The 26240-nt window shown below is 40.2% G+C and overlaps 1 protein-coding gene across 2 annotated transcripts in view; it reads left to right on the forward strand.

The window, feature by feature from the left end:
* JAM3 (junctional adhesion molecule 3) overlaps positions 1 to 26240 on the forward strand; it is an 85941-nt gene that overhangs the window by 57378 nt on the left and 2323 nt on the right. For both annotated transcript variants that reach the window (XM_019811576.3, XM_045038547.1), the window contains exons 2-8: positions 17483 to 17548; positions 18063 to 18176; positions 22235 to 22387; positions 22856 to 23058; positions 24050 to 24149; positions 25900 to 26029; positions 26127 to 26181. In XM_019811576.3, coding sequence (XP_019667135.1) covers positions 17483 to 17548; positions 18063 to 18176; positions 22235 to 22387; positions 22856 to 23058; positions 24050 to 24149; positions 25900 to 26029; positions 26127 to 26181 — 821 coding nt within the window. The remainder of the gene's footprint in view (positions 1 to 17482; positions 17549 to 18062; positions 18177 to 22234; positions 22388 to 22855; positions 23059 to 24049; positions 24150 to 25899; positions 26030 to 26126; positions 26182 to 26240) is intronic.

Here is a 26240-nt window from a genome sequence, read left to right on the forward strand (position 1 = left end):
AGGACTGGGCTCACACAGAGAATAACATTATGCCAAGGTCTTATGCTCAGGGCAAGTGTTTGGGATAATTTATTTCCAGATGAGGTATTTTACAGAACAAGAATATGCCTGGACACATGTTCTGTATTTAGTTACATGAATTTGTCATGCCCCAGTACCTCTAAGATGGGTCTCACTGCAACAGAGAATTTTATGTGTTTATCTGTGCTTTAAAGCCAAGAATATTTTACAGTTGGTCTGATGGGTTTGCAGTTAGAAAAAGTGACAGTGTCCTATATTCATGTAAAGATGGTGACTTCCTCTCCACCAACCATTTGTATAACTTCATTTCCTTATTTCAGTGCAAAGCAAAGCTCCTCGTGAGTGAAGGGCAATACTATGCAGTTTTGTTTCCATTGCAGAGAATCTTTTTAAACCATTGTAAACACTGAGAAATCATTGCAGTGGAACTGCCATTATTCTAGGTAATTCCTTCCTGTGTTCCTGTCTTTCTCTTCTGCCTTCCCTCTGCCTATTCCCCCCATTTCACTCTTCTCTGCTGCTCCACTTCCTGCCTTCACCCACTTTTCCTCTTGCTTTCAAAACTTTCCCCAACCACTAGTTTAGGATATTTTATCCATGTTTTTACTTGGTTGTTTGCTGAAAGGGCATGTAAGACCTAGCCCTTCTCCTTTTTCCTGTTGGTCTTCTCCCAAAGCTTTCATTAACATGACAGTAATTTCTTCCCCCAATAATCCTGGACTTTCTACTAAAGCTGTATAAACCTATCTATTAGACATAGAAGAGGGATGGAGAAAGGTTCTTCCAGGTAGTTATTTCTGCAAACACTTCTATTTAAGGTGACTACTAGATGGATTTTCACTCTAGTGTTATCTGACATGGTTAGGCAGACTCATGGTCAAACCATCTTTGATGCTTTGGTTTAGATGTAAAATTAAATAGAAACACTAATAGTATACTCAAATCAGTAGCACCTCATCTCATGTCTTCCTGCTAGCTTAACATGGCATCTGACATGATATTGCTCTGACTCTGCATTTAGGGTTGCCACTGAAAGAGTTCTTCATGAAGTATATGTGCAGGAAATTACATAGATTTTTCTTTTAAATTTGAGATTCGCAACAAGAAGAAACATAGCCCAGTGTATTAGTCAAGGTTCTCCAGAGAAACAGAATCATTGGGTTTGGGTGTGTGTGTGTGTGTGTGTGTGTGTGTGTGTGTGTGTGTGTGTGTGTGTATGTGTGTATAGAATGGAGTCGAATTTATCTATTTTATGTATATATCTTTTATATATATATAAAGAGTTTTATTATAAGGAATTGGCTCATGTGATTAAAGAATCCGGCAAGTTCAAAATCAATAGGATAGGCCAGCAGGCTGGAGACTCAGAAGAGCTGAAGGTGCAGATGAAGTTCTAAGGCATTCTTCTGGAGAAATTCCCTTTTGCCTGGGGAAACGGGTCTTTATGATTTATTTATACCTTTCAACTGATTGGATGCGACCCACCTACATTATGAAGGGCAGTGTGCTTACTCAGATTTCACAAACTTAAATGTTAATCTCATCCCAAAACACCCTCCAAGTTGATATATAAAATGAACCATCACAACCAGTGTATTTGGAATTCTGTATTTGGTTTAGTCTTTTTATTTAGGTCTTTTATTTTTTAAAGGTCTCTGTGTATAAACATCTATTTAAACCCAACTAACAATGGGTAAGCTTTACCAGGGCCTCAGCTGACTATGTTCTTTTCATAACCCTTTTTTGCTTGATTTACTATATATTCTTAGCTCTGTGTATAGGTGAGTGGGTCTGGAAAGTATCATTGGCTGACATGTACTTTCTCCTGCTCTTGCTATTAAATTTTTTAAAAAGTTGGTTAAGGAACTAAATAGACATTGTTGAAAAGGTTATTTTATTTGATATTTTCTTCTCTAAGATGGATTCTGCTAAGCAAGCTAACAGAAGTAGTCTTGAAGAAGAAACATGTAAATATTCTTCACTGGAAAGCCTGCATCACCATTTTATATTTAGACTTGACCCCAGTAGGCCAATGAGGTCTCACAGTGATGCATGCTGACATGCACCCACACGACTATAGTCTCAGTCAGGGAAAAGTTTCTTTCGAGCAGGGGAAAAACTGGACAGAATGCCAGAAGTCTAATTATAACTTTTTAGAGAGCCAGACATCCATAAACTAGTTCTTGGCGAACACATCTGACTTAAAGTGAAAACATTTTCTAAAAGAAAATTATAAAAGAAAAATTGGTTTATAATAATGAGTATACACCCAAATTAATTTGATTTACTTGTGTAGAGCTAAGACAGCCACTGATTTTTCTCTTTTAGTTCTCTCAGCAGTTACATGATAATAGCCATTATTAAATACAGAAAGAAGCTCCTTCATCTCCTGGTATCCCTGTCATGAGCCAGTAAGCCTGTTTTGCTGTTCAGATTGGTTTTGTTTCCATAAGAGGAAAAGACAAGTAGTTTGTAGTTTGAGATCTTGATCTTCCTGGCTGTGGGTTGGATCGTCACTTTTGGAGTTTAGCTTTTCCTGGACTCTTACTCTTCCTCAGAATGCTTATACCAGTGTGCCAAGGCTCTTCGAAGAATCAATCAAAATAAAGTCAGCCTCTCCTGAATCAAAGAGTTTGTGGGCTGAGACTGACATTACCTCAAGATCCATTATGGTTTAAATGTATTTTTTATTATAATATTCTATGCTGTTATTCTTTTGCCTGAGGCTTTAGAAGCATTTTATAGCCAATAATTCTTTAGTAAAGCAAAGCAGTCATCATCCTCCTGCCCAGCAAAGGGCTGTGCTTCTGTGAACACAACTCTAGATTTCTGGTTGGGCCCATTCATAATGAATAACTTAGTCATAAGGTTCCCTAAATGGGACTGCACATAAGAGTCACCTGGAGGGGCGCCTGGGTGGCGCAGTCGGTTAAGCGTCCGACTTCAGCCAGGTCATGATCTCACGGTCCGTGAGTTCGAGCCCCGCGTCGAGCTCTGGGCTGATGGCTCAGAGCCTGGAGCCTGTTTCCGATTCTGTGTCTCCCTCTCTCTCTGCCCCTCCCCTGTTCATGCTCTGTCTCTCTCTGTCCGAAAAATAAATAAACGTTGAAAAAAAAAATGAAAAAAAAAAAAAAGAGTCACCTGGGAGGCTTGGAAAAAAAAATACAGATCCAGGCTTTTCCCAACCCACTGAATAAGAATTTGGGGTGCATGTGCTCTAGGGACTGAGGAGATATGTTGGGAAATAGCATTTCAAACAAGATCCTGAGGGGATCATCATGCAACTTAATCTGGCATCAGATCCCCAGACTCTGGCAGAATTTCCAAAAGGTCTCTCAAAACCAGAATAAGAAACTGCAGTTGTTCTGCACAGCTGCTAAAGTTGCTTCAGATTAGGAAAGGGAAGGGCAGACAAAGAACACAGTGGTTCCAGAGAATAATCTGAGGAGCCTGCATGAACTGGGAAGGCCATTGTGAACCTCAGCGTCAGCGTTTCCTCTCCTGCCTTATCATTCCCATCTGCCTGCTCCCTTCTCTGCGCCTTCATTCAGTTCCACATCTTTTCTAGAAGGAAGAGATGGTTGTGTTGAAGATGCCAGTGCCATCTGCATATCATTCCAGAGGCTTTTTTTCTTTTTTAAAGGCCACTTCCTTTGCAAACTCATCTAAGAAAGGGTTTCAGTAGAACAATGGGATATAAGTTTAGGCTTCAGGGTCTGAGTCATGTTTCCCTTTTAGTTCCAGATCCTCTTTACATGTATTTGTTGCAGTCTCTTTTAGTTCTGTCTAGATAGATTTTAATAATATGTTTCTTCTTATATAAGAAAGATTATGAAATAGAACAGGAAATGGAGACTAGGAGTCAGAAGTCCTGGCTTCTGGTTTTTTCTTTGTACTTCTAGACATTGATCTCTAGGACTTGGTCTTCTAACTGGGAAATGAGCGTAGTCATCCTTACCCACCTTGATGGAATACTGGAGGCTTAATTAGTGTTCCCAGTGTGCTGTTATACCACCCAAACAGTATTCAGAAGGATGTGCAGTTCATTGAATCCCCAGCAGCACTATGTACTTACCCTGTAGTTCCCTCCTACTTTGTTAATTATCAGAATGTTGGTGGATGGAAGTCCAGCATCTGCCTTGTTCTCTTTTCTCTATATTAGGCATTCATCCTGCAGGTGGAACAGTCCTGTTCAGAAGTACCTTAACAGGTCCAGCTCTCCTTTTTAGCAGAATAGGGAACTGAACTATGAGAAGCAGCTTACCATCACATTTACTACAGGTCAGAACAGTGTTATTTGTGAGACTAATGGTCTAACTTGTCTGTCTGCTCTTCTTTCTCTGAGCACTGCTGATTGGCTTTTTATAGGTGAAAGTTTATATTCCATATGACATCCGTTTGCCAGCCCACCCTTGTCTTCTCAGGAAAAGCGTGTATTTTCTTTGTAGATCAGTGTCCAGAGGAGTGGGATACTTGTAATTCTTGAGCCCAGTTGCTTAACCAGATTATACTGGAACTTAGAAATTGACACCACAGTCCTCCGGCTCTGTTCTGTGTGTGCTGTGTTCAGGCTCCCTAACCAAATGAGGCAAAGGCTTATGTCAAATGTGGTGACTCATATGTAGATGAATGGCCACAGTGTGCTCCATCCCTGCTATCATCTCTCTTTTGTTTTTCTGCTGAGCCCGTGCTGCAGTGCCCAGCAGGTTCATTTATATGCATGTCTCTGTTTCTGAGAGCAGAGAGGGAACCTCCTGACTGGGAAGGGCCTATGCTCTTTATTTTAGGGCAGTCCCATGTTTCTGTTTTCTCAAGGCAGGATTCCCAGCTGGGTTACTTCTCTCCATGTAGTGCCTCGTTCCTCTGACTCTTACTTCAGGCAGTGTGGGCAGGGACACACAGATATGGGAGAAGGGGGCACTTAGCTGGGTTGGTCTAGGAACTGTGTAGGTAGAGATGGGTCAAGAAATCTGTGACAGAGCTAGGACAGCAGTCACAATTTCTTGGTCAGAACTTCTTATGTAGAATAGAAAACTTTTGCCAGAAACCACTATTTATGCCATGGGGTGTGTGTTTGGAAGCAGATCTGTCCCATGTTGTGACCTTTCTATATCTTGGTTTTGTCTCTTCCTCCTCAAGTCTTGCTGATTATACCTAACTGTTGTGCCTTAAGGATATCAGTAACTTGCCGTGCCTCTGATAATGTTATATGGTTAGCATCAATATATTGGTGATAACCTGGCCCTCTTGCATTGTAGAATAGCATTGCCTTTGGACCATCTTAGAGCCATTTAGCATTTGGGAAATAAGTGTTTAGAAGAATTTTCCAATTTTTTTTTTATTATCTCTTGCCACATTTCTTGTCAAGCACATACTCATATGAAACCAACCAAATGTTAATTTCTTTCACGTATTCCCTGGTGAAAAAAAGGAAGTGTAGACAATACAGTGTAATGGAAGGAGTATTCGACCTGGAGTCTGAGGATACAGCTTGAGTACCAGCTTCATCAGTTAGCTGTAGACTACAGGCAAGTCATAAATTCATTCATAAATTGGAAATGATGCCACTTACATCAGTATTTTAGAGGGTGATCTAAGGAATAAGTTGGTGTCATTTTCACTTCCTTCCTCACCTCAGGAACTGTGACATCTCTGATGGCCTTGGTTTCAAGAATAAGAAATAATACCATTGTGTAATAAGCCATTTCAAAGCTTGATGCCTCTGGAAATGCAGAATTAGCTTCATATTTTTCAAAAAAGTAAGCCCAGTGGAGAATGGAGTGACAACTGCTACTCCTAGAATAACATTAAAAGCATAGAGGAGATAAAAAGCAAGAGACAATGTGAGGCTGGGCCTGTACACCTGACCTTCCCATCATTACATGTGTCTTCTCAGAGGTCCTTATTCTCTCCTCTGTCCTTGTGTCTGGTTTGACGTGGGTGTTGTGCTGGGAGGTACTTCCAGGCAGAAAGCATTTATTGACTCTCACAGTGAACCAAGCAGTGGTATTTTTTCTTATTAAAATACAATCAGAGCCTTTGGGAGTTGGTTTATAGAAAAAAGAAAGGAAAAATGAGGTTTGCTTCTTAGATTTTAGCTTTGGCTTGACACTGGGCTGGTATATTTTCATAATTATTATGAGCTTGAGAACACACCAGCCTGAAGTCAAGTCTTCTCCTTAATGTAGTTGGAAATGTCATATTGTGTGGTTTTATAATTCCTTTTTCTCTGCTCATCTGCGGAGAGCCCTCCAGGAGTGGATGCAAGTGTCTGCATTCTCAGAAATCCCCAGATGGGATTAAATATCATTGGATTAGAAGACTAAGAGCTTTTGCCAGCTATGAATTCAAGCATATTTGGATGCTCAAAAATTTAGAATTTCTGGATTTGGTATAAAAGAAATTCTCATTTTTATGTTTTCATTTATTTGTCTTGTCTTGCCACTATTTAATGTTCTCTTTTTTAGTTCCTCTTGCCCTCCCTTCTTTGTTTCTTTCCTTTTTCTTTTTAAGCCTACCTCTCCTTAACCTGCCTCAGACCTCATATTGAATTTTCTTGTGATTCTCATTTATATTATTCCACTCATGGTATTTGGGGTAAATATATTTCTGGTCTTAAGTGTAAAGCCATTCGATTTGAAACTTACTGTTCCTTCAGCTACTAGAAAGGCATTGATCTCTACATAGCAAATATAGCAATGATGTTAAAGATAATAATAATTAAATGTTTCTCCATCTTCAGTTATTGGTGAAAGAAGGATAAAAAGTTTCTAATAATATTTTACAGTTGGGAAAAGTGAAGAGTACAGTCACATTTAAAGTCAGTAAGAGTATTAAAAGTAAGGCCCATAAAATTTTAAAAAATAGGGCCCAGATTTCTTGATAATACTTTACAGCTTTGGCATATAGAAGAGGTTTGAAAATGGAATTACAAGCACAAGACTGGTTATACCTCTATACTGGATTGGGTCACCTGGTTCTTTTTAAATTTTTTTTTTCAACGTTTATTTATTTTTGGGACAGAGAGAGACAGAGCATGAACGGGGGAGGGGCAGAGAGAGAGGGAGACACAGAATCGGAAACAGGCTCCAGGCTCCGAGCCATCAGCCCAGAGCCCGACGCGGGGCTTGAACTCACGGACCGCGAGATTGTGACGTGGCTGAAGTCGGACGCTTAACCGACTGCGCCACCCAGGCGCCCTGGGTCACCTGGTTCTTCTGGGTTGAGAAAACATTTGTCAGTTCTACTTGAAGCATTTTGTCAGTTCTGAGAAAAATAGAACATTTATCAGTTTTACTTGAAGTTAAGTCCTAGGAAATCATGGAATCCAAAAATGCCACTTTCCCAATTTATAGTGAAAGCTACATTGTTAGGAGAAATACTAAAAGGCAAGAAGTGAGTCAGACAGCTCTGGGTTTGAATCCTGGCTCTTCAGCCAGCTGTGCTGTATACTCTGTAGGTTTCTGACATGTAGATTATCATATTGTATTGAAATTGTCTCTCTCTCCAATTTTCAGTCAGTATATTTCCCAAAACTTCTTGCATCTCAGGTACGACTGTTGGGAATTGGAGGTGCAAAGATGAATAAGAATGGCTGAAATAACAAATAAAAAATGAAAAGAGCAGTAATGCTAGTTTGGTGTGACATCAGCAAGAGGTAGAATAGGAAACTCCAGGCTCCTATTGCCCCACAGAAACGTTGAAAAAACCCACAAACAAGCAGTAGGTGAACCAACTTTGTAGGAGTTTTGGAAAAAGGTTGAAGGTTTATAGTAACCAAATAAATGCCCAGTTGAGGAAAAACAGTCTTCAAAATGATAGGAAAATTGTTTTTTTAAAGTTTTTATTTATTTATTTTGAGAGAGAGAAACAGTGTGTATGCACACAGGGGAGGGGTAGAGAGAGAATTCCAAGCAGGCTCCACACTCTCAGTGGAGAGCCTGACACGGGGCTTGATTTCATGAACCATGAGATCATGACCTGAGTCAAAATCAAGAGTCGGGTGCTTAACCATCTGAGCCACTCATGTGCCCCTAAAATGGCAGGAAAATTTTATGATATTTTTACTCACCCTTTCCCCAAAATAGTTTCTCTCCTTCCCTGTCCCTTCTCCCCAAACTGGAGCAGGGAAAACCATATTTGCAGGTTATTGGGTATATTCATTTTAACTTTCCTGGGGATACCTGAAGGACTGACATGAGGTGCTTATCTTTGTTTCACATAACTTGGAATGCATATGGGAAAAGCAAGTAGCCACTGCTTGTAAAAGCTACAAGGGGACTATAAACCCACAATTGCTGGAAGAGATTCTGGGTAGAGATACACAATCTCTAGGCTCAGAAGAGAAGTTGTGATGAGACTAGGAAATTAGGACATTCAGAGCAGCAGCATAACATCTCAGGGTGATCCCTACACTCAGAGTAGCCTAGCTAAGAAAGGGGTGAAGGAGTGCCCCTGCACAGAGTGTCTGCAAAGATGTGGGAGAGAAGAATATTCTCCTTTTTGTGTGTGTATGTATGTGTGTTTGTTTCAGTTCTTGGCATTGAGGTAATCTTTATCAGAACAGGAAATGTCTGTCAGAACATTAGCTGAAGAGAAGGTAAGGAAACCTCAGTGACCACGTTTAAAAAGGAATAGTGTTTAAGAAAAAAAAAAAACTGGAGCTCTCAAAACAGATAATATAGTTTTCAACAATAATTAAACACATGCATGCATACACACACAGACACACACACACGGACACACACACACACACACACACACACAGCAAACCCTGGGGAAGGATAATCTGATTTCCTGAGTAATAGTTTGGTAATAGTCAAATGCCTAATTTTCAGCAAAACCTGCAAAGCATATAATAAGCAGGAAAGTGTGGTTCATTCAAAGAAACACAATGAATGAAAAGAAGCTGTCCTAGAGGAAGCCCAGACATTGGATTTAGTAGAAAAAGTCATTAAATAATTTATCTTATCTATGTTCAGAAAGCTAAGGGAAAACATAGAAAGGAATTCAGGAAAACATTATATGATCAACAAAGTATTGACAGAGAGAGAAATTATAAAAGGAATAAAAAATTCTGGAGCTGAAAAGTACAGTAACTGAAATGACAAATTCACTAGAGAGGACAAATAGCATATTTGAATAGGTAAAAGAAAGAATCAGTGAACCAGAAGCTAGGACAATATAAATTATGAAATCTGGGGGGCGGAAAGTAAAATAATGAAAAAGAATGAACATAGCCTGTATTAGTTGGCTAGGTTGCCGTCACAGAATGCCACAGACTGAATGACTTAAATAACCAGGATCTATTTTTGTCACAGTTCTGGAGAGTAGAAGTCCAAGATCAAGGTGTCAGCAGGTTTGGTTCCTTCTGAGGCTTCTCCTTGGTGTGCAGATGGCCACCATCTTGCTTTGTCCTCACGTGGTCTTTCCTCTGTGCACACACATCATTCTATGTATCCTGATTTTCTATTTATTTAAGACACTAGTCAGATTGGATTTGGACTCCTAGTAGCCTCAGTTTAACTTCTCATCTTTTTAAGGGCTCTGTCTGCACATCTAGTCATATTCCAAGGTACTGGGGGCTGCGGCTTCAAAATATGAATCTTGGGGTGTGTTGGGGGGTGGGGGACACACACTTCAGCCCATAACAGAGCCGAAGGGACTTGTGGGACACTGTCAAGCTAACTAACATGTGCTTTATGGGAGTTCCAGAAGAAGAGAGATAAAAAGGGGCAGAATGATTATTTGAAAAATTAGTGGCTGAAAACTTCCCCATTTTGATGAAAGGCATGAATCTACAAATCCATGAAGATCAATGAACTCCAAGTAGGGTAAGCTCAAGGGGACTCATCTTGAGACACATTGTAATCAAACTGTCAAAAGCCAGAGACAAAAAGAGAATCTTAAAAGCAGCAAGAGAGAAGTGAATTATCACTAGGGAGACCATTAATAAAGTTATCAGCTGATGTCTCATTAGAAGTGTTGGAGGCCAGAAGACAGTGGGATGGCATAATATTTAATGTGCTGATAGAAAAAAGAAAACATGCAAACTGAAATTTTTATATCTGGCAAAACTGACCTTCATAAATGAGGGAGAAATTAAGACATTTTCAGAAAAACAAAAGCTGTGGGAGGGAGTTCATTACCTGCTCTACATAAAAATGTTAAGGGAAATCCTTCAGATTGAAACAAAAGAACTCTAGACAGTAACTCAAAGCCATATGAAGATATAAAGATCTCTGGTAGAGATAATTACACAAATATAAAAGCTAGTCTTTGGAGAGTGTTATACTAAGTGAAATCAGTCATACAGAGAAAGACAGATACCACATGTTTTCACTCTTAGGTGGATCCTGAGAAACTTAACAGAAGACCATGGGGGAGGGGAAGGAAAAAAAAAGAGAGAGGGAGCCAAACCATAAGAGACTCTTAAAAACTGAGAATAAACTGAGGGTTGATGGGGAGTGGGAGGGAGGGGAGGGTGGGTGATGGGCATTGAGGTGGCACCTGTTTTGAGGAGCACTGGGTGTTGTATCAATTTGACAATAAATTTCATATTAAAAAAAAAGCTAGTATTACCATAATTTTGGTTTGTCAGTGCACTTTTTATTTTCTACAGAATTTAAAAGATAAATGCATAAAAGTAATTACAAATATATGTTATTTATAAGGCACACAGCATGTAAAGATGTGATTTGTGTCATTAATAATATAAAGGAAAGGACAGAATAGAGTTTTTGTGTATAATTGAAATTAGGCTGGTACCAACTCAAATTTGTTATAATTTTAGAATGTTATGATAAACCTTATGATAACTACAAAGAAGATACCTACAGAGTTTACAATAAAGAAAATGAGAAGGCAGTCAAAATGTGTCACTCCCCAGAAAACACTAAAGAAAACAGTAATGGAGAAAATGAGAGGCAAAAAATGATACATACAGAAAGCAAGTAGCAAAATAGAAATAAGTTCCTTATTACTTTAAATGTAAGTGGATTAAGGGGCTCCTGGGTGGCTCAGTCGGCTGAGCCTCCGAATTCGGCTCAGGTCATGATCTCACAGTCTGTGAGTTCGAGCCCTGCGTCAGGCTCTGTGCTGACAGCTCAGAGCCTGGAGCCTGCTTCGGATTCTGTCTCCCTCTCTCTCTGACCCTCCCTTGTTCATGCTGTCTCTCTCTGTCTCAAAAATAAATAAACATTAAAAAAATTTTTTAAATGTAAGTGGATTAAACTCTCTATCAAAGGCATAGATTGGCAGAAAGGCTAAATAAGTGATCTAGCTACATGCTGTGTATAAGACATTCACTTTAGATCTAAACACAAATGGGCTAAAAGGATGGGAAAAGATATTCTATGCAAATAGTAACCAAAAGATAAAATAGAATTTAAGTCAAAAACTGTTACAAGAGACAAAGAAATATAAAGAAATATAAAGAAAGTTTATATTGATAAAAAGATGAGTTGATCAAGAAGATATAATAATTACAAATATGTGCATCAGACGTCTGAGCCTCATAATATATGAAGCAAAAATTGACAGGATTGAGGGAGAAATATTTTTACAATAATAATTGGAAATTTCAGTGTCCACTTTCAGTAATGGATAGACAAGATAGAAGATCAATAAGGAAATTTAGGACTTGAACAACATTATGAACCAATGGGACCTAATGGACATATACAGAGCATTGCACTCAATAACAGCAGAATACACATTTGTCACAAGTACACGTGGAATATTCTCTAGGATTGACCATATGTTAAGCCAAAAAAGTATTAATTTAAAAAAACATATGAAGTATCTTTTCTAATCACAATGGAATGAAACTAGAAAGAAGTAACTGAAAGAAACTAGGAAATTCACAAATACATGGAAATTAACACACCTTAACCAGTGGATCAAAGAAGTTACAAAGCAAACCTTGAGATAAATGAAAACATACCCAAATTTATGGGATTCAGAGAAAGAAGTACTAAAGGCTAGAATACTTCAGATTTCAAAAAATAAAGGTATAAAATCAATAACAATGTTACACCTTAAGGAACTGGGAAAAGGAGAATAAACTAAACCCCAAACTAGCAGAACATAGGAAATTATAAAGATTAGAGCAGAAATTAATAAAAAAGAAAATTAGAAAAACAATAGAAAATAAATGAAAATAAAAGTATCTTCTTTGAAGAGCTAAACAGAATTGGCAAAGTTTAATTAGATTGACTAAGGAAAAAAGAAAGTTTGAATTACTAAAATCAGAAAGGAAAGTAGGGGGTGCAACAGTTTGTCAGTTTCTTAAAAAAAACTGACCATACAGCAACATACAGTGGAGCACTTGTACTCTTGGGTATTTATTCCAGAGAAAAGGAAACGTGTTTATAGAAAAAGCTGTATACATATATTCACAGTAGTTTTATTTGCAATAGCCCCAAACTGGAAACCACCTAGGTATCTTAATAACAGATGAGTGGTTAAACAGTGGTATGTCCATACCATGGAATACTACTGAGCAATGGAAAGAAAGAAATGAACTATCATTGTACCCAAGTTGGATTCAAAAGGGCATTATGCTGAATGAAAAAAAGTCAATCTCAAAAGATCATCTATGATATATTTCCATTTATATATATTATATATCTCTAAATGACAGAATTATGGAGATAGAACCAGATTAGTGGTTGCTAGGGGTAACAGATGGTGTTGGGAGTAGATGTGATCGAAAAGGGTAGCATGAGGGAGATCTTTGTGATGATGGAATAGTGCTGTATCTTAATTGCAGTGGTGTTTATAGGAATCTTCACATGTGATAAAGTGACATAGAACCATACACATTTATTCTACACATGTCAGTTTTTGGTTTTGATATTGTGGGGAATTATGTAAGAAATGACCAATGGGAAAACGTGGGTAAAAGTTATACTGAATTTTAATGACCACATACTGAAACCATAATATATTTGAGACTTACCTTACCTGCCTCTAGAGGAGAGTCTTAAATTTGGTTAAGAGGTTTTGAATAGAAACAGACAACTACACCTATCTTAGATCCTTTCTAAGTCCAAGATTCAATAATATGTTTCTAGGCAGGATGAAGAAGAGAGTGCCCACATTATAGCTCTGTGAGAAAATGGAATTCAACTAAATGATGCTTTGGAAAGCTCAAGTCAAGGAAATACAATATAGAATACAAAAAACACACTTTGATTTATTCAGCAAACACTTTTCAGTTACCTACTAAATATCATTCAGTCATGGAAGTGAAGATGTAAAGATGAAGAAACATGATACTTGTTCTTTTAAATTTTTTTAATGTTTATTTTATTTTTAAGAGAGAGTGTGAGCAGGGGAGGGGTAGAGAGAGGGAGACAGAATCTGAAGCAGGCTCCAGGCTCTGAGCTGTCAGCACAGAGCCCGACGCAGGGCTCGAACTCACAAACTATGAGATCATGACCTGAGCCAAAGTCGGATGCTTAACCGACTGAGCCACCCAGGCGCCCCTGAAACTTGTTCTTTAAACTAGAGTGTGAGCTCCATGAGAACATAGATTTTTATTTGCTTTATTCATGTAATCATCGGTAATGTTTAGGCCAGGATCTGGCACACAATAGGTGCTAAGTAAAAATTGCTGAATCAATGGATTATCCTAAAAAGCTTAGAGTCTGATAGACAAGCCAAGATAGGTAAGAAAATAAATAGGGACAACATGTGATAGATGCTATCACAGACTTTCCCCCTTTTTTCTCCTTTCAAAAAACCCTTTGTTCAGTCTTAAGTAACGCAATCACTGTGTGGGTATTCTGCTAGCACTGGAGTTAGGTATGTGCAAAATTAAACTTCAGGGCTGGCTTCCAGACCCCATTTCTACTGGTTCTGTCAGAGTCTTACCCTCAGGCGGGGATAGTGTTCCAGCTGAGTCACTGTGATACCTTCAAGAGTTGGGTTTGTTCCAGCCCTCACAGCACTGTTCTTTTACACACGGTATTGCTATACAGTTAACCCTTGAAGAAGAAGGGGCTAAGAGGTGCCCCGCCCCTGCAGTTGAAAATCCTAGAACTTTTGACTCCACCAAAACTTAACTATTAATAGCCTACTGTTGACAGAAGCCTTACCTATAACATACACAGTCATTTAACACAAATTTTGTTATGTTGATTGTATTATATGCTGTATTATTACAATAAAGTAAGCTGGAGAAAAGAAAATGTTAAAATCATAAGATAAAGTACACTTACAGTACTGTATGTATATTTAAAACATCTTCCATAAATGGGCTGGCAGGGGCTGGGACAGAGGGTGGCAGCAGTGAGCCTGGCCCTGGGGTGACACTTTTCCTTAGCTTGGTGGTCTCTGCTCAGCATTGGCAGCGGCTGGGCAGCCCACAGGCACTGGGAGTGTCCTGGAGGTGCCGTATAGCTGCCCCAGCTGCCTGGAGTATATGGCTGGCTATAGCTAGTAGCAGCTGTGGCCTCTGGGAGGCTGCCAGGATGCATCAGTGCTCGGCCAGGAGGGACCAGCGGCAGCTCCAGTGCAGCCCAGAGCCCTCTGGGCATGTTCTTCCGCTCCAGCCCAGTTCCTCCTGCCTGCCATCCCTGGGTGTTCCACTGGACCACCCTGTTGGCACATGGGGTGACCTGCAGCCCTATCTGGTACCAGGGGTCCGGGGCTGCAGATGGCCTCTGTGGGCGTCCCTGCCTGGGTTCTCAGAGGGCAGCAGGCGCAACTTCTGTGCCAGTCGCTTCGATTCTTCTGTGGAGACTAGGGTGGGCAGTTGTCAATAAATGCTATGTGGCTTTTGCTGTCCACTCTTAAAAACCCACCTAAAAATGGATCTGTGCAGTTCAAACCCATGTTGTTCAAGGGTCATCTGTATTTTAAAGTAGGGATCTGGGTTAGTGAGGATGGGTAAATGAGGCAGTATAGAATACTTGTAAATTTAAGACTTGTTTAAGAATGGAAGGAGAATTTTGAGGGAGGACTCTCAGCGGGACCGCCTCACACCCTGGGCCCAGCTGTCGTGAATCATCACTTGGGCTAGAACTTCACTTGCTTATAGCGGTCCTCTGTTGTTGAATCTTCTTGGGACATCCAGGACTGACACAAGCAGCTGTCTGTGAAAACTTACCCAGGGTCGTTGGGCAGTAGAGGGTCAGACCAAGCCTTTATTAAGGAGTATAGAGCACTCACTTCTTTGCTGCAGAGTAGAGGGATTAAAGAGGTGATTATTTCCATTATCTGGGGCGTGTTCCTTTAGCTTCTTTTAGGTGGTAAGAAACAAATTGGCTTATTTCACTCTAGAGGCTTATTGTAAAGAATGTGTCTCAGTTGGCCTTCATGAAAATTTGACATTGTTGCAGACGCTAGAGTAACTTCAGTGGTACCTCTTTGTCTTCAGTTCATTTGTTACCAACTGTAGTGTTTCCACCATTTTGATAGCTAATCTTTCACTCTACTTCCACTCAGTTTCTTGGGTGACTATGCACTCTCTAATTCATTCTTAATTTTTCTCAGCAGGAAAGGGTCAAGTTGGGTTGTCCAGTTATTTATTATCCAGTTGGACAAAGCTCTCGTGAGTTACCTCAAAGGCTCCTTAGATGGCCTCTCGGTTGGAAGCTGATTACTTGTCATAGTTCTTTGTAACCAGAGTCTTATTTTCTCATCATCTAAACTATGGTGATCATACTGAAAGAACTGTCTATGGTCATTTCCTTAGAAGGAACATGTGTGTCCTTGGTAGATATTCAGAGCATCATTTATTACTCTTTATCAGTGGGTCACTGGGAGCTTTCAGACTAAAGGAGATGTAGAAATTGCTGCAGATACACAGGGTGTATTTCTGGTTTCCAAAAGGAATAGCCCATGGCTAACCAAAACAAAATCAAATTATCTTTACTTGTCCTGGTTCAACAACCTTTTATAGAAATCATTGTTTTAGATACTAATAGCAACTCAGGTGTACATATTATATTTCTGATTTTTATCCCTTTTAGTTTTTTTTAATGGATTTTGCTATAACTAATGAAGTCTTACTAAATAAGAAAGGATCAAATGTATACTTGGAACTATGCATGAAACTGAACCCTTAAATATGATTAAAAATGGGAAAAGAATAGATTGTTGTGACCTTCATCCCACCTAATGATTCAAGGTGTTAGAAAAAAAGCAGCTTAGAGTACACATCTTTGCACATTTTCTTTATCTGGGATAGTAAGTAAGCTAAGAACTAGAGACCTTAATGAGGATTTTTTTTTTAAAGATTTTAAGTAATCTTTACACTCAACATGGGGTTTTGAACTTACAACCCCAAGATCAAGAGTTGCATGTTCCACTGACTGAGCCGGCTAGGCACCCCATTAATGAGGGTTTTATATATGAAGGCCTTCTTTGGGGAATGCATATTTTTCTAGAGGCCAGGTAGCTGAAGAATGACATTTTGTGAGTGGTCACTCTACTACTTGATCTTCTCCAAGAAAATTAGTAAGACATTTTGAGACCACAATAAACTAGTTTTTAAAAAATAATTTTTTTTAACGTTTATTTTTTTTGAGACAGAGAGAGACAGAGCATGAACGGGGGAAGGACAGAGAGAGAGGGAGACACAGAATCGGAAGCAGGCTCCAGGCTCTGAGCCATCAGCCCAGAGCCCGACGCGGGGCTCGAACTCATGGACCGCGAGATTGTGACCTGAGCTGAAGTCGGACGCTTAACCGACTGAGCCACCCAGGCGCCCCACAATAAACTAGTTTTAATGTTTGTTGAAACACATGGAGAGTCAAAGCTAGTTTGAAAGGGATTACCACGCAGTTGGTATATCCTGATTTCATCAGTGGCTTCATTCAACTTAGCTTCATGAAAATTACTTTATTATTTTTCTCATTTTACTAAAAACTAGTGAAAACTTTTTAATGGATGGGAATCACTGTGTTGCATGGTTAATATTGCATGGTGGTCTATTAGCTGGTTGTGCCATACCAGTGAGTGTCGTGATGATGAGTGTCTCATCCTGAAGGGGAGAGCACCTGGCCGTGAGTCTGTGCCATATCAAATCCACCAAGAGTGCTGTTGCTGGGTAGGAAGCCTTAGAGGGGAGGAGAGCTGCAGGAGGCAGGAGTGACAAGAAGACCCGGGTGGGTCTGGATGAAGGATGTTGACAGGATTAATAATGACTCTGAGCAAAAAGAAAATTCTTAAAGGAAGAGTCTTTAAAGCCCCAGGGCCATTTTGTTCTGGAACTAAGAAAGAAAATGAATTCTTAGGACTCTTCTCTCAGTTCATTCCAGTGAGGTCAGACTGAGAAAGAAAGCAACTTGCTCTATCTAAGAGATTTTGTTTTGGAATATAATATTTTTCTATCCTCTGTGGTAAGTGATTGTAGCCTATTTAGAAGGGAAAAATCTGAGCTCAGTTGGAGAGCTCTCTGCTATTTGAGAGTTATGTCGTCTCTGATTTTACTTTATTTTTTTTCCTTCAGGTTGCTTGATTGGGGCTGTGAATCTCAAATCCAGCAACCGAACCCCAGTGGTACAAGAATTTGAAAGTAAGTACAAGGGAGAGACCACTAGGAGAATAGGTGCCATCTAACGGACACTTGGTAGTCTTACAGCCAACTGAGGACAAACACACACACTGTAGTGCCAGAGATGTTCAGGTGGGTGGCCCCTTGGCAGTGCATCTGGTGTACAGGTGGGTCAGTGCAACACTGCTTCAGCAGGCCAACAGGGAACTCTGCAGCTTTTACATGGGCTAAAATCCGATTTCTGCTCTGGCTTTATACGTATACAACAAAGAATTTTCATATATATAAGCAGAGTATTAAGGGGGAATGTGTATTCTATTTAGTAAAAGTCCTTGCTAATCATATGTATTATTTTTCTGGCTAAAATTTATCTTTTGTTAAGGTCACTTGGAGCCTGGAGATAGGTAGATGTGTAACCTGCATGAAAGACGTCTCTAAAATTGGTGATAACTTGCAGGTTCTGGGTACACAAGTGATTGTAAAATTGTTTCACATCCTCTGAGAGTTCTTTTCTTCTTCTTCTTCTGCTCATTAGGTGTGGAACTCTCTTGTATCATTACGGATTCACAGACAAATGACCCCAGGATTGAATGGAAGAAAATTCAAGATGACCGAACTGCATATGTGTTTTTTGACAACAGAATCCAGGGTATGACCCTCTAATCCCTTCCTTTGTCCGCAAGGTCCAGGCATGTACTTGTGGCCAGAGACTTTCCTCTGACTGGTCCTGCATCTGTAGCAAGGATTGGTTTCTTGTTTTGTTTGTTTCACTTATAGAAAACTCAAACGTAGAAAAGTAATGAGAACAGTGTATTGAACCTCCCCATCCCTGTCATCCAGCTTTAACAAGTATCACCTCTTTAGTGAGGATTTAAATCTGTCTGCCCATCCTGTTGGAGTATCAGAGTGAACATTTTGTTAGGCCATCCTCTTATCACAGTCCATGACATTTGTGATACAAGCTGCATGAGTTAATCAGAAAGATCACGTGGAGCAGCAGGGAGACAAGTATTTACTGAGCACCTACTATGTGCCACACTTCCCATGTTGAGAAAGCGTTTGCTAGAACAGAGGTCAACATAGGGTGTTCTCGGGTTGCATGAAGTAGGGGCAGGGTGGGTGGTGGGTAAGGCTTCCCAGAAGTGACATCTAGACAAGGTGATGAAGCTGGGTAACCAGTGAGGGGCTGGTGAAGAGGGGTGGATAAAGTTGGGCAAGAAAGAGTGTTGTATATAAAGATGTGGAAGCAAAAAGCAGCTTGACTCAGGGAAACTGCAAGTTCTCCACCATAGCTGGGACTTAGGGAGGGGAGAGAGGAGGGATTCTCCACAGCTGGGAAGGCATGCCAGGGCCAGGCAAGAATGAGGGTCCATAAAGATTTTTAGGATGAAAGTGTCATGATTTCATTTACACTTCAGGAAGACTGACTTGCCTGCCTTGTAGAGAAGAGATTGGAGAGGGAAACTCAGAGCAGAAGTGCTAATTCTGAATTTTTTGCAGATTGCAGAAGGGAGTTGCTAATGGCCTGAGCTAAGGTCAAGGCAGTGTAGAGAGAGATGAGGAGGGGTTGCTAAGGGCTGGCTGTGGCAAGGGAGGGAGAAGGAGGAATTACAGATGACCTTCCCTTCACTCTGACAGGAGGGACATGGTAGACATGAGGGACAAATGCCGCAACTTCTAAAGGCTGGCTTCGGAGTTGTCAGAGAACCTGCTAGTTGAGGCTTCAGAGGAGAATGGAGACTTTGTGGAAACAGCCTAATCTCAGTCTTCCTGCTTTGGGTCCCCAATATCATCAGGAGTGATAGGCTTTTAAATACCATTTTTTCCCTCACCAGTGTCTCCCCAACCTCTTAATTTTGAAGAGATGGAAATATTTGTCCCAGAAAACAAGTCCGTTTTCTCTGGCAACTTAGGCTGCTGCTGATAAACCCTGTACACACACTTGTGATCATCAGAAAAACCAAGCAGGAATTTTCTTAAAGCACTTCTGTGTCTGGGAATTAAACACTCTTAGCCAGAGGGAGGGGGAAGGTATTTACACACAAAATATGAAGGCTGGAGGAAAACTTGAATCTGCTTGGTCTCTCCTCAGTTCAGGTCTGTGCTAAAAACATCCTGATAGATCTTTAAAAATTTTATTATTGAAGTATGGGTGAAATACAGTGTTATATTAGGTTCAAGTATACAGCCTAGTGATTAGACAAATCTGTACCTGACTCAGGCTCACTGCAAAAAGTGTAGTCACTGTACATGATTACAGTATCACTGATGGTGTTCCCTATGTTGTACTTTTTATCTCTGTGACTTACTTATTTTATAACTGGAATTTTGTGCCTCTTAATTCCCTTCACCTCACCCTCCTCCCCTCCAGCAACCACCAATTTGTTCTCTGTATTTATTAATCTGTTTGTTTTTTTTCTATTGTTTTGTTTTTTAGATTCCACATGTAAGTGAAATCATATGGTACTTGTCTTTCTCTGTCTGACCTCACTTCACTTAGCATAATACCCTGTAGGCCCATCCATGTTGTCACAAATGGCAAAATCTCATTCTTTTTTATGGTTGAATAATATTCTCATAATACACACACACACACCCATATCTTTGATAGATTTTTATTTACTAATTTCTTAAATTGTTGAAATTCTAATCCTCTACTGAGGGCTGCTGAATAACAAACCTTCCTATTAGAAAATACCTTTGGAATGTTCCTCCTTTGCAATAAGCATTTTGCTGTTTTTATTATATTATGTTAAATCCTTCCTGTTCTTGCCACCATTCAGCAGGTTTAGTAATAATTAGTTTGTATGTTTGTGTCATTTTCCTCCTAACTCCTTCCCTTATTTGTCATTCTTTAGGTTCTTCATGCTTCTTTGAAAGAGTTACCATCTTTTTATGCTTTAAATGTTTTAAAAATTAAGATACAATTTGTATGGTATAAAACTCATACTTTTAAAGTATATACTTCAGTAGTTGTTAGTATATTCAACAAAGATATATATCTCTCACCACCATCAAATTCCAGAACACCTTCACCAGCCTCCAGAGAAACTACATGTTTATTAGCAGTTACTCCCCTCCCCTTAATCCCCTCCTCCTGGCAGCCAGTAATCTCCTTTGTCTCTGTGGATTTGCCTGTTGTGGACACTTCATAGAAATGGAGGCATACAGTGTGTGGTCCTTTGTGACTTCTTTGACTTAGCATATTGTTTTCAAGGTTCATCCACATTGTAGCATGTGTCACTACTGCATTCCTTTTTATATGGAAGAATATTCCATTGTAAGTAGGCTAATTTTTAAAATCCATTTATCAATTGATGTACATTTGGGTTGTTTCCAATTTTTGGCTATTATCAATAATGCCGCTGTGGGTATTCATGTAGACATAATGGTTTTTTGTGTAAATATAAGTTTTCATTTGGGGAAGATAAATGACCAAACGTATAATTGCTAGGTAATATGGTAGTTGCATGTATAGTTGTTGTTGTCGTTGTTTTTGAGAACTTGCCAAACTCTATTCCAAAGTGGCTACACCATTTTACATCCCTTTAGCAGTCTATTTCCCCACATCCTCACTAACACTTGTAATTGTTCATCTTTTCAGTTCTGCCCTATGTGGGCGTGAAGTGGTATCTCATTGTGGTTTTGATTTGCATTTCCCTGGTGACTAATGATTTCGAGCATCTTTTCATGTTCTTAGTGGACATTTGTATATTTTCTTTGGAGAAATGTCTACTCAAATCCTTCGTCCATTTTTAACTAGGTTATTTGTCTAATTATTTTTGAGTTGCAAATTCTTTATATATTCTGGATACTAGCCCTTTGTCAGATTCATGATTTGTAAATACTTCCTCCAATTCAGTGGATTGTCTTTTCAAAATTTGCATGTGTCCTTTGAAGCACAGAAGTGTTTAAATTTTTTATGAAAGTCCAATGAAGGCCAGTGTAACTTTTTTTATCCTTATGGTTTTGGTACCATTTCTAAGAAATCATTGCTTAATCCCAGGTCATGATGATTTATGTCGATGTTTTTTTCCTAAGAGTCATACTGTTAACTCTTACAGAAAGGTCTTTGTTGTGTATGGTATGAGGTAGGGGTCCAATCTCATTCTCTGGCATGTGGATATCCAGTTATCCCACCACCATTTATGAATACTGGTTGTTTTTTAATGTTGTTTGTTTGATTTTTTTTTCTCTTTAAATGGGGAATCCTGGCTGGGAATGATGAAGAGGAAATGAGGTCCCTGCTTTAACAACAAAGACACATGTAATGAGTCCTCTTACACACCAGGTACTATTTTGCTGCTCAGTGTCCTCAGTTCATCTCTGTTGTAGAGGAGCAGAAACAAAATCCAGTCTGAAATCTCCTAATTGAGGCATTAAATGCTGGCTCCAGAAGCCACCTTCTTTAAGTGGCAAAGATGTTCTTACTTTTTATTTTTATTTTTTAAAGTTTTTATCTTTTTATTTATATTGAGAGAGAGATCGAGAGCAAGTGGGGGAGGGGTGGAGAGAGAGGGAGAGAGAGAATCCAAGCAGGCTCCACACTGTCAGCACAGAGCCGGACATGGGGCTCGAACTCCCAACCATGAGATCCTGACCTGAGCCAAAATCAAGAGTCAGATGCTTAACTGACTGAGCCACCCAGGCTACCCCCAAAATGTTTTTAAACAGTTTTTTTTGTGTTCTGTTTCCTCTTTTCTATAGGAGATTTGGCAGGTCGTGCAGAATTATTGGGTAAAACGTCTTTAAGGATCTGGAATGTGACCCGGACAGACTCAGCCCTTTATCGCTGTGAAGTGGTTGCTCGAAATGACCGCAAAGAAATTGATGAGATTGTCATTGAGTTAACTGTGCAAGGTAGTAACTCACATGAAGTTAAAACATGTTCTCCCTTTCAGGCCTCATGAGTCTGTCTATTAAAAAAAAAAAAAAAAGGATTGGGAAAGGGGAAAAAAGAATAAAGATCAGCTCTTTCTTTCTTTCTTTCTAGAGCTACATCCCAGGGGGTATTGCAGGACTTGCAGAGCTTGGACTGAGTCGGGGTGGAAGGTGAGAAGGGAAGTGGAACTCCTGCCACTCCCCTCCACCAGCTGTAGGAGGTGCTCCTCAGGGAGATGGAGGCATTAGAAATGTGTTGTGGGACTATATGTGGGGGGTGAGCTGTGAGGCAGATGCAGTGGCAGATCAGAGCCTGCAGGCAGGATGTGGGGATGGCAGTGGTGCAGGAATCCCCTAGCTGGTTTTCCTGGTTTTGGAGATTTATTGAGGGCTTTGATAAGAAGCCATGTTGCCGATTTTAAACCCCAACCTGTGTTTCTCCCACAGTGAAGCCGGTACCTCCTGTGTGCAGAGTACCAAAGGCTGTACCCGTGGGCAAGACAGCCACGCTGCAGTGCCAGGAGAGTGAGGGCTTCCCCCGGCCTCACTACAGCTGGTATCGAAATGACGTGCCGCTGCCCACAGATTCCAGAGCCAATCCCAGATTTCGAAACTCCTCTTTTCTCTTAAACTCTGAAACAGGCACTCTGGTAAGATCTCTTCTCAGAGGTGAGGATAGAAATGTCTTTATTGGGGAAGGGATTCCTATTGTGGAAAGAGCACTTATTGAGAGAGACAATGAACTTTATAACACAGGAGCTAAAAACCCATAATGTTGGAGATTCTGTGGGAAAAATGAACCTCCCCTTCTTTCTATAACAAGTTCTAAGGGGATAAAATAAAGGGAAACCTGGAGAATAAAGTGTGATTATGTGAGTATGAAGGGATAGTAAACAAATGTAATGGGTGGATGATGTTAGGGTCCTGATATGAATAACCAATTATAAAAATCATGAGACAATCAGGGAAATTGGATTACTGGCTGGATATTTGATTAAGGAATTGTTAGTTGCTTTAGGTACCATAATGGTATTGTTACAATGTTAAGAAGCTCTTGTCTTTTGGAGATGCATACTGAAGTATTTATGGATAAAATGTGTCTAGAATTTTCTTCAAAATGACCTAGTGGTGGTGGTGGGAAGTGGGTGGGGGGAGAGACGAAGTAAGATTGGTCATGTGCAGAAGACAGAATTGCCCTCAGCAGCATCTCACCGAGCTTTTACCACAGCTGCATCTCCTGGTGGTGTATCTAACATAGCCACAAGCAGGTTATACTAGGACCCTCTGTATTTGTATTGCCCAAGTGTTGCCTGAGAAACAATCATTATCAGAGAGTCCCTTTCCCTGAATAAAAGTAAAGCTCACATTGCATTCTGAATGTTATTAGGCTTTGATGTCTCCAGAAACCTAATGGGATCTCATTGTTCAGGAGCTCTTGGGCAAGACTTGGGAAAAAAATTATCGGGGAAGAACCTGGACACTGACCAGGAAACCAAAAGGAAACTAAGAGCAAATAGACATTTTACTAGTTCTGAACTTAGCAGCTTGGTGGGGGAGAAGCATGGCAGTATCTTCTCTTCTGTCCCCAGAGGTGCACCCTGTTGATTAGTCTCGTGGTTTACTTGTGATTTCTGGAAACAGGTTTTCAGTGCTGTTCACAAGGAAGACTCTGGGCAGTATTACTGCATTGCTTCTAATGATGCAGGCTCAGCCAGATGTGAGGAGCAGATGATGGAAGTCTGTGAGTTATTTTTTGAAAATATTTCATCTGAAGACTGGCAAGTGGATAGAACATTTTTAACTTAATATTAGACCATCAGTTTAGACAACTATTGTGCCATAGGTCAGCCTTCTTCTGGAGATGACTGGATTCACCAAAACCCATTAGGGGACATTGAAAGGAAAGATGAGAGAGTTCTGAGTAACAGCTAAATGACTAAGAAGTGGGTACTTGCAATATGTTTATCTCCTCAAAATAGACCTTCAGGAGTCTTCTGGTGTTGGGAACGTAGCTAATCATGTCACTTTTCAAATAAACTCCATTTCTTTGGTTATTGATAGGATTATCAAAACATAACATTGTGTAAGGTCTCCAGCAATTTATCCAGTTATAACCATTTTGTTATAAGCTGAAACCCAGGGTTTTAGCCCCAGTAACTTTACCCTATTCTGTGATGATGCTGTCTCTAGGGTACTGGTTCTGAAGGGGTGGTGTTGGGGGCAGGATGGGGCACACCTCCTTCCTTCCTGGGTATAACTGACCCCAGAGCAGTGTTTTCCAGACTTGCCTGATCATGAGAATCATTTGAGTGCACTTGCACATACAGATTCCAAGGCCTCACCCCAGGCGTATGGACTCAGTCCCCAGGGGAATGTCTGTGGAAATGTCTGTGTGTAAAACATTCCAGGTGATTCTTGTCATCTGTCAAATTTGGGAAACTGCTCCAGGGCAGGAGGAAGATTCCTGGGCTTTGCCCCAAACCTATTGAATCTCTAGTGATAGAGGTTGGGAATTGGATGTTTTAAAGTCAGAATTTCAATTTTTAAATGCACACTCACATTTGAAATCACTGCACTGAGATAAAGGAGAATTTTAACAACTTCCAAGTTGTTTTCCATTATGTTTTCGATTGCATTTTTATTTGCATGAAGGAAACACCCCCAGTGCCCCAGCTGACAGGGACTGAGTATCTTTGCCCCGTATATAGAAATGGGAAGAGGAGGGGATCAAGGGGTTTCCTCTAAGAGGGCTTATTGATATGAGGCCAGGCAGCTGCTGGTGAAAGGTCACGTTCCTGCCTCATATTTTTACCTTTAAGTACTGTGTGAAACTAGTTCTCTTCCCCCAAATAATCCACAGCAAAGGGAATCCCTGGAAATTAGGAACTTTTTCTTCTTTGAGATTCCTGGCACCTTATTCTGTCTTTATAGTGAAACCATTTCCTCCATTAATAATATTTTCAGGGATTTAACCAGAGGATTTTTTTTTTAATTTTTAAAAAATTTTTTACATTTATTTATTTTTTAGAGACACAAGCAGGAGGGGCAGAGAGAGAGAGGGAGACACACAAAGCAGGCTCCAGGCTCTGAGCTGTCAGCACAGAGCCCGATGCGGGGCTTGAACCCACAAACCATGAGATCATGACCTGAGCCAAAGTCGGACACTTAACTGACTGAGCCACCCAGGCACCCCAAGGATTTTAAAGCCTTTCTTTTATAGAACGCTAAGCCCCTTTTAATGCAGGATTAAGTATAATAGCATTTCAACTGTGGAGGTCTCAGTAGTTTTACAAGTGAGATCAGGAGTATGGGGTCCTATTTGTTAATGGGCTAGAAAGAGTTTTAAGTGCTCTCACTCTGCTGGCTGGGGTAGGCATGAGGGGGCAGGGGGGCAATGTGGAAGGATAAAGGAGGGAGGCACAGTGGGGTCAGGGGCTTTTATAAGACCAGATAATGTGTATTCTCTCTTCCCTCCATCCATCTTTCTCCAGATGACCTGAACATTGGTGGCATTATTGGGGGGATCCTGGTGGTGCTTGCTGTACTGGCCCTGATAACAGTAGGCATCTGCTGTGCATACAGACGGGGTTACTTCATCAATAATAAGCAGAATGGTGAAAGGTGAGCCTGTCTTCTGTCTTAAGTGACAAAACCAAAGTTTAAGTTGGCATCCTATGAAAAATCAGTAGTCACTGAAGTCCTCTCTCTCGTATTTCAGTTACAAGAGTCCGGGGAAGTCAGATGGAGTTAACTATGTCAGGACAGAGGAAGAGGTAAGGAAAGGAGTTTCAGAACCTAGAAAGGGGGGTCTTCAAGCAGGAAAATGACATTC

This window comes from Felis catus, chromosome D1, assembly GCF_018350175.1.
Source record: "Felis catus isolate Fca126 chromosome D1, F.catus_Fca126_mat1.0, whole genome shotgun sequence".
NCBI classification, from domain to species: domain Eukaryota; kingdom Metazoa; phylum Chordata; class Mammalia; order Carnivora; family Felidae; genus Felis; species Felis catus.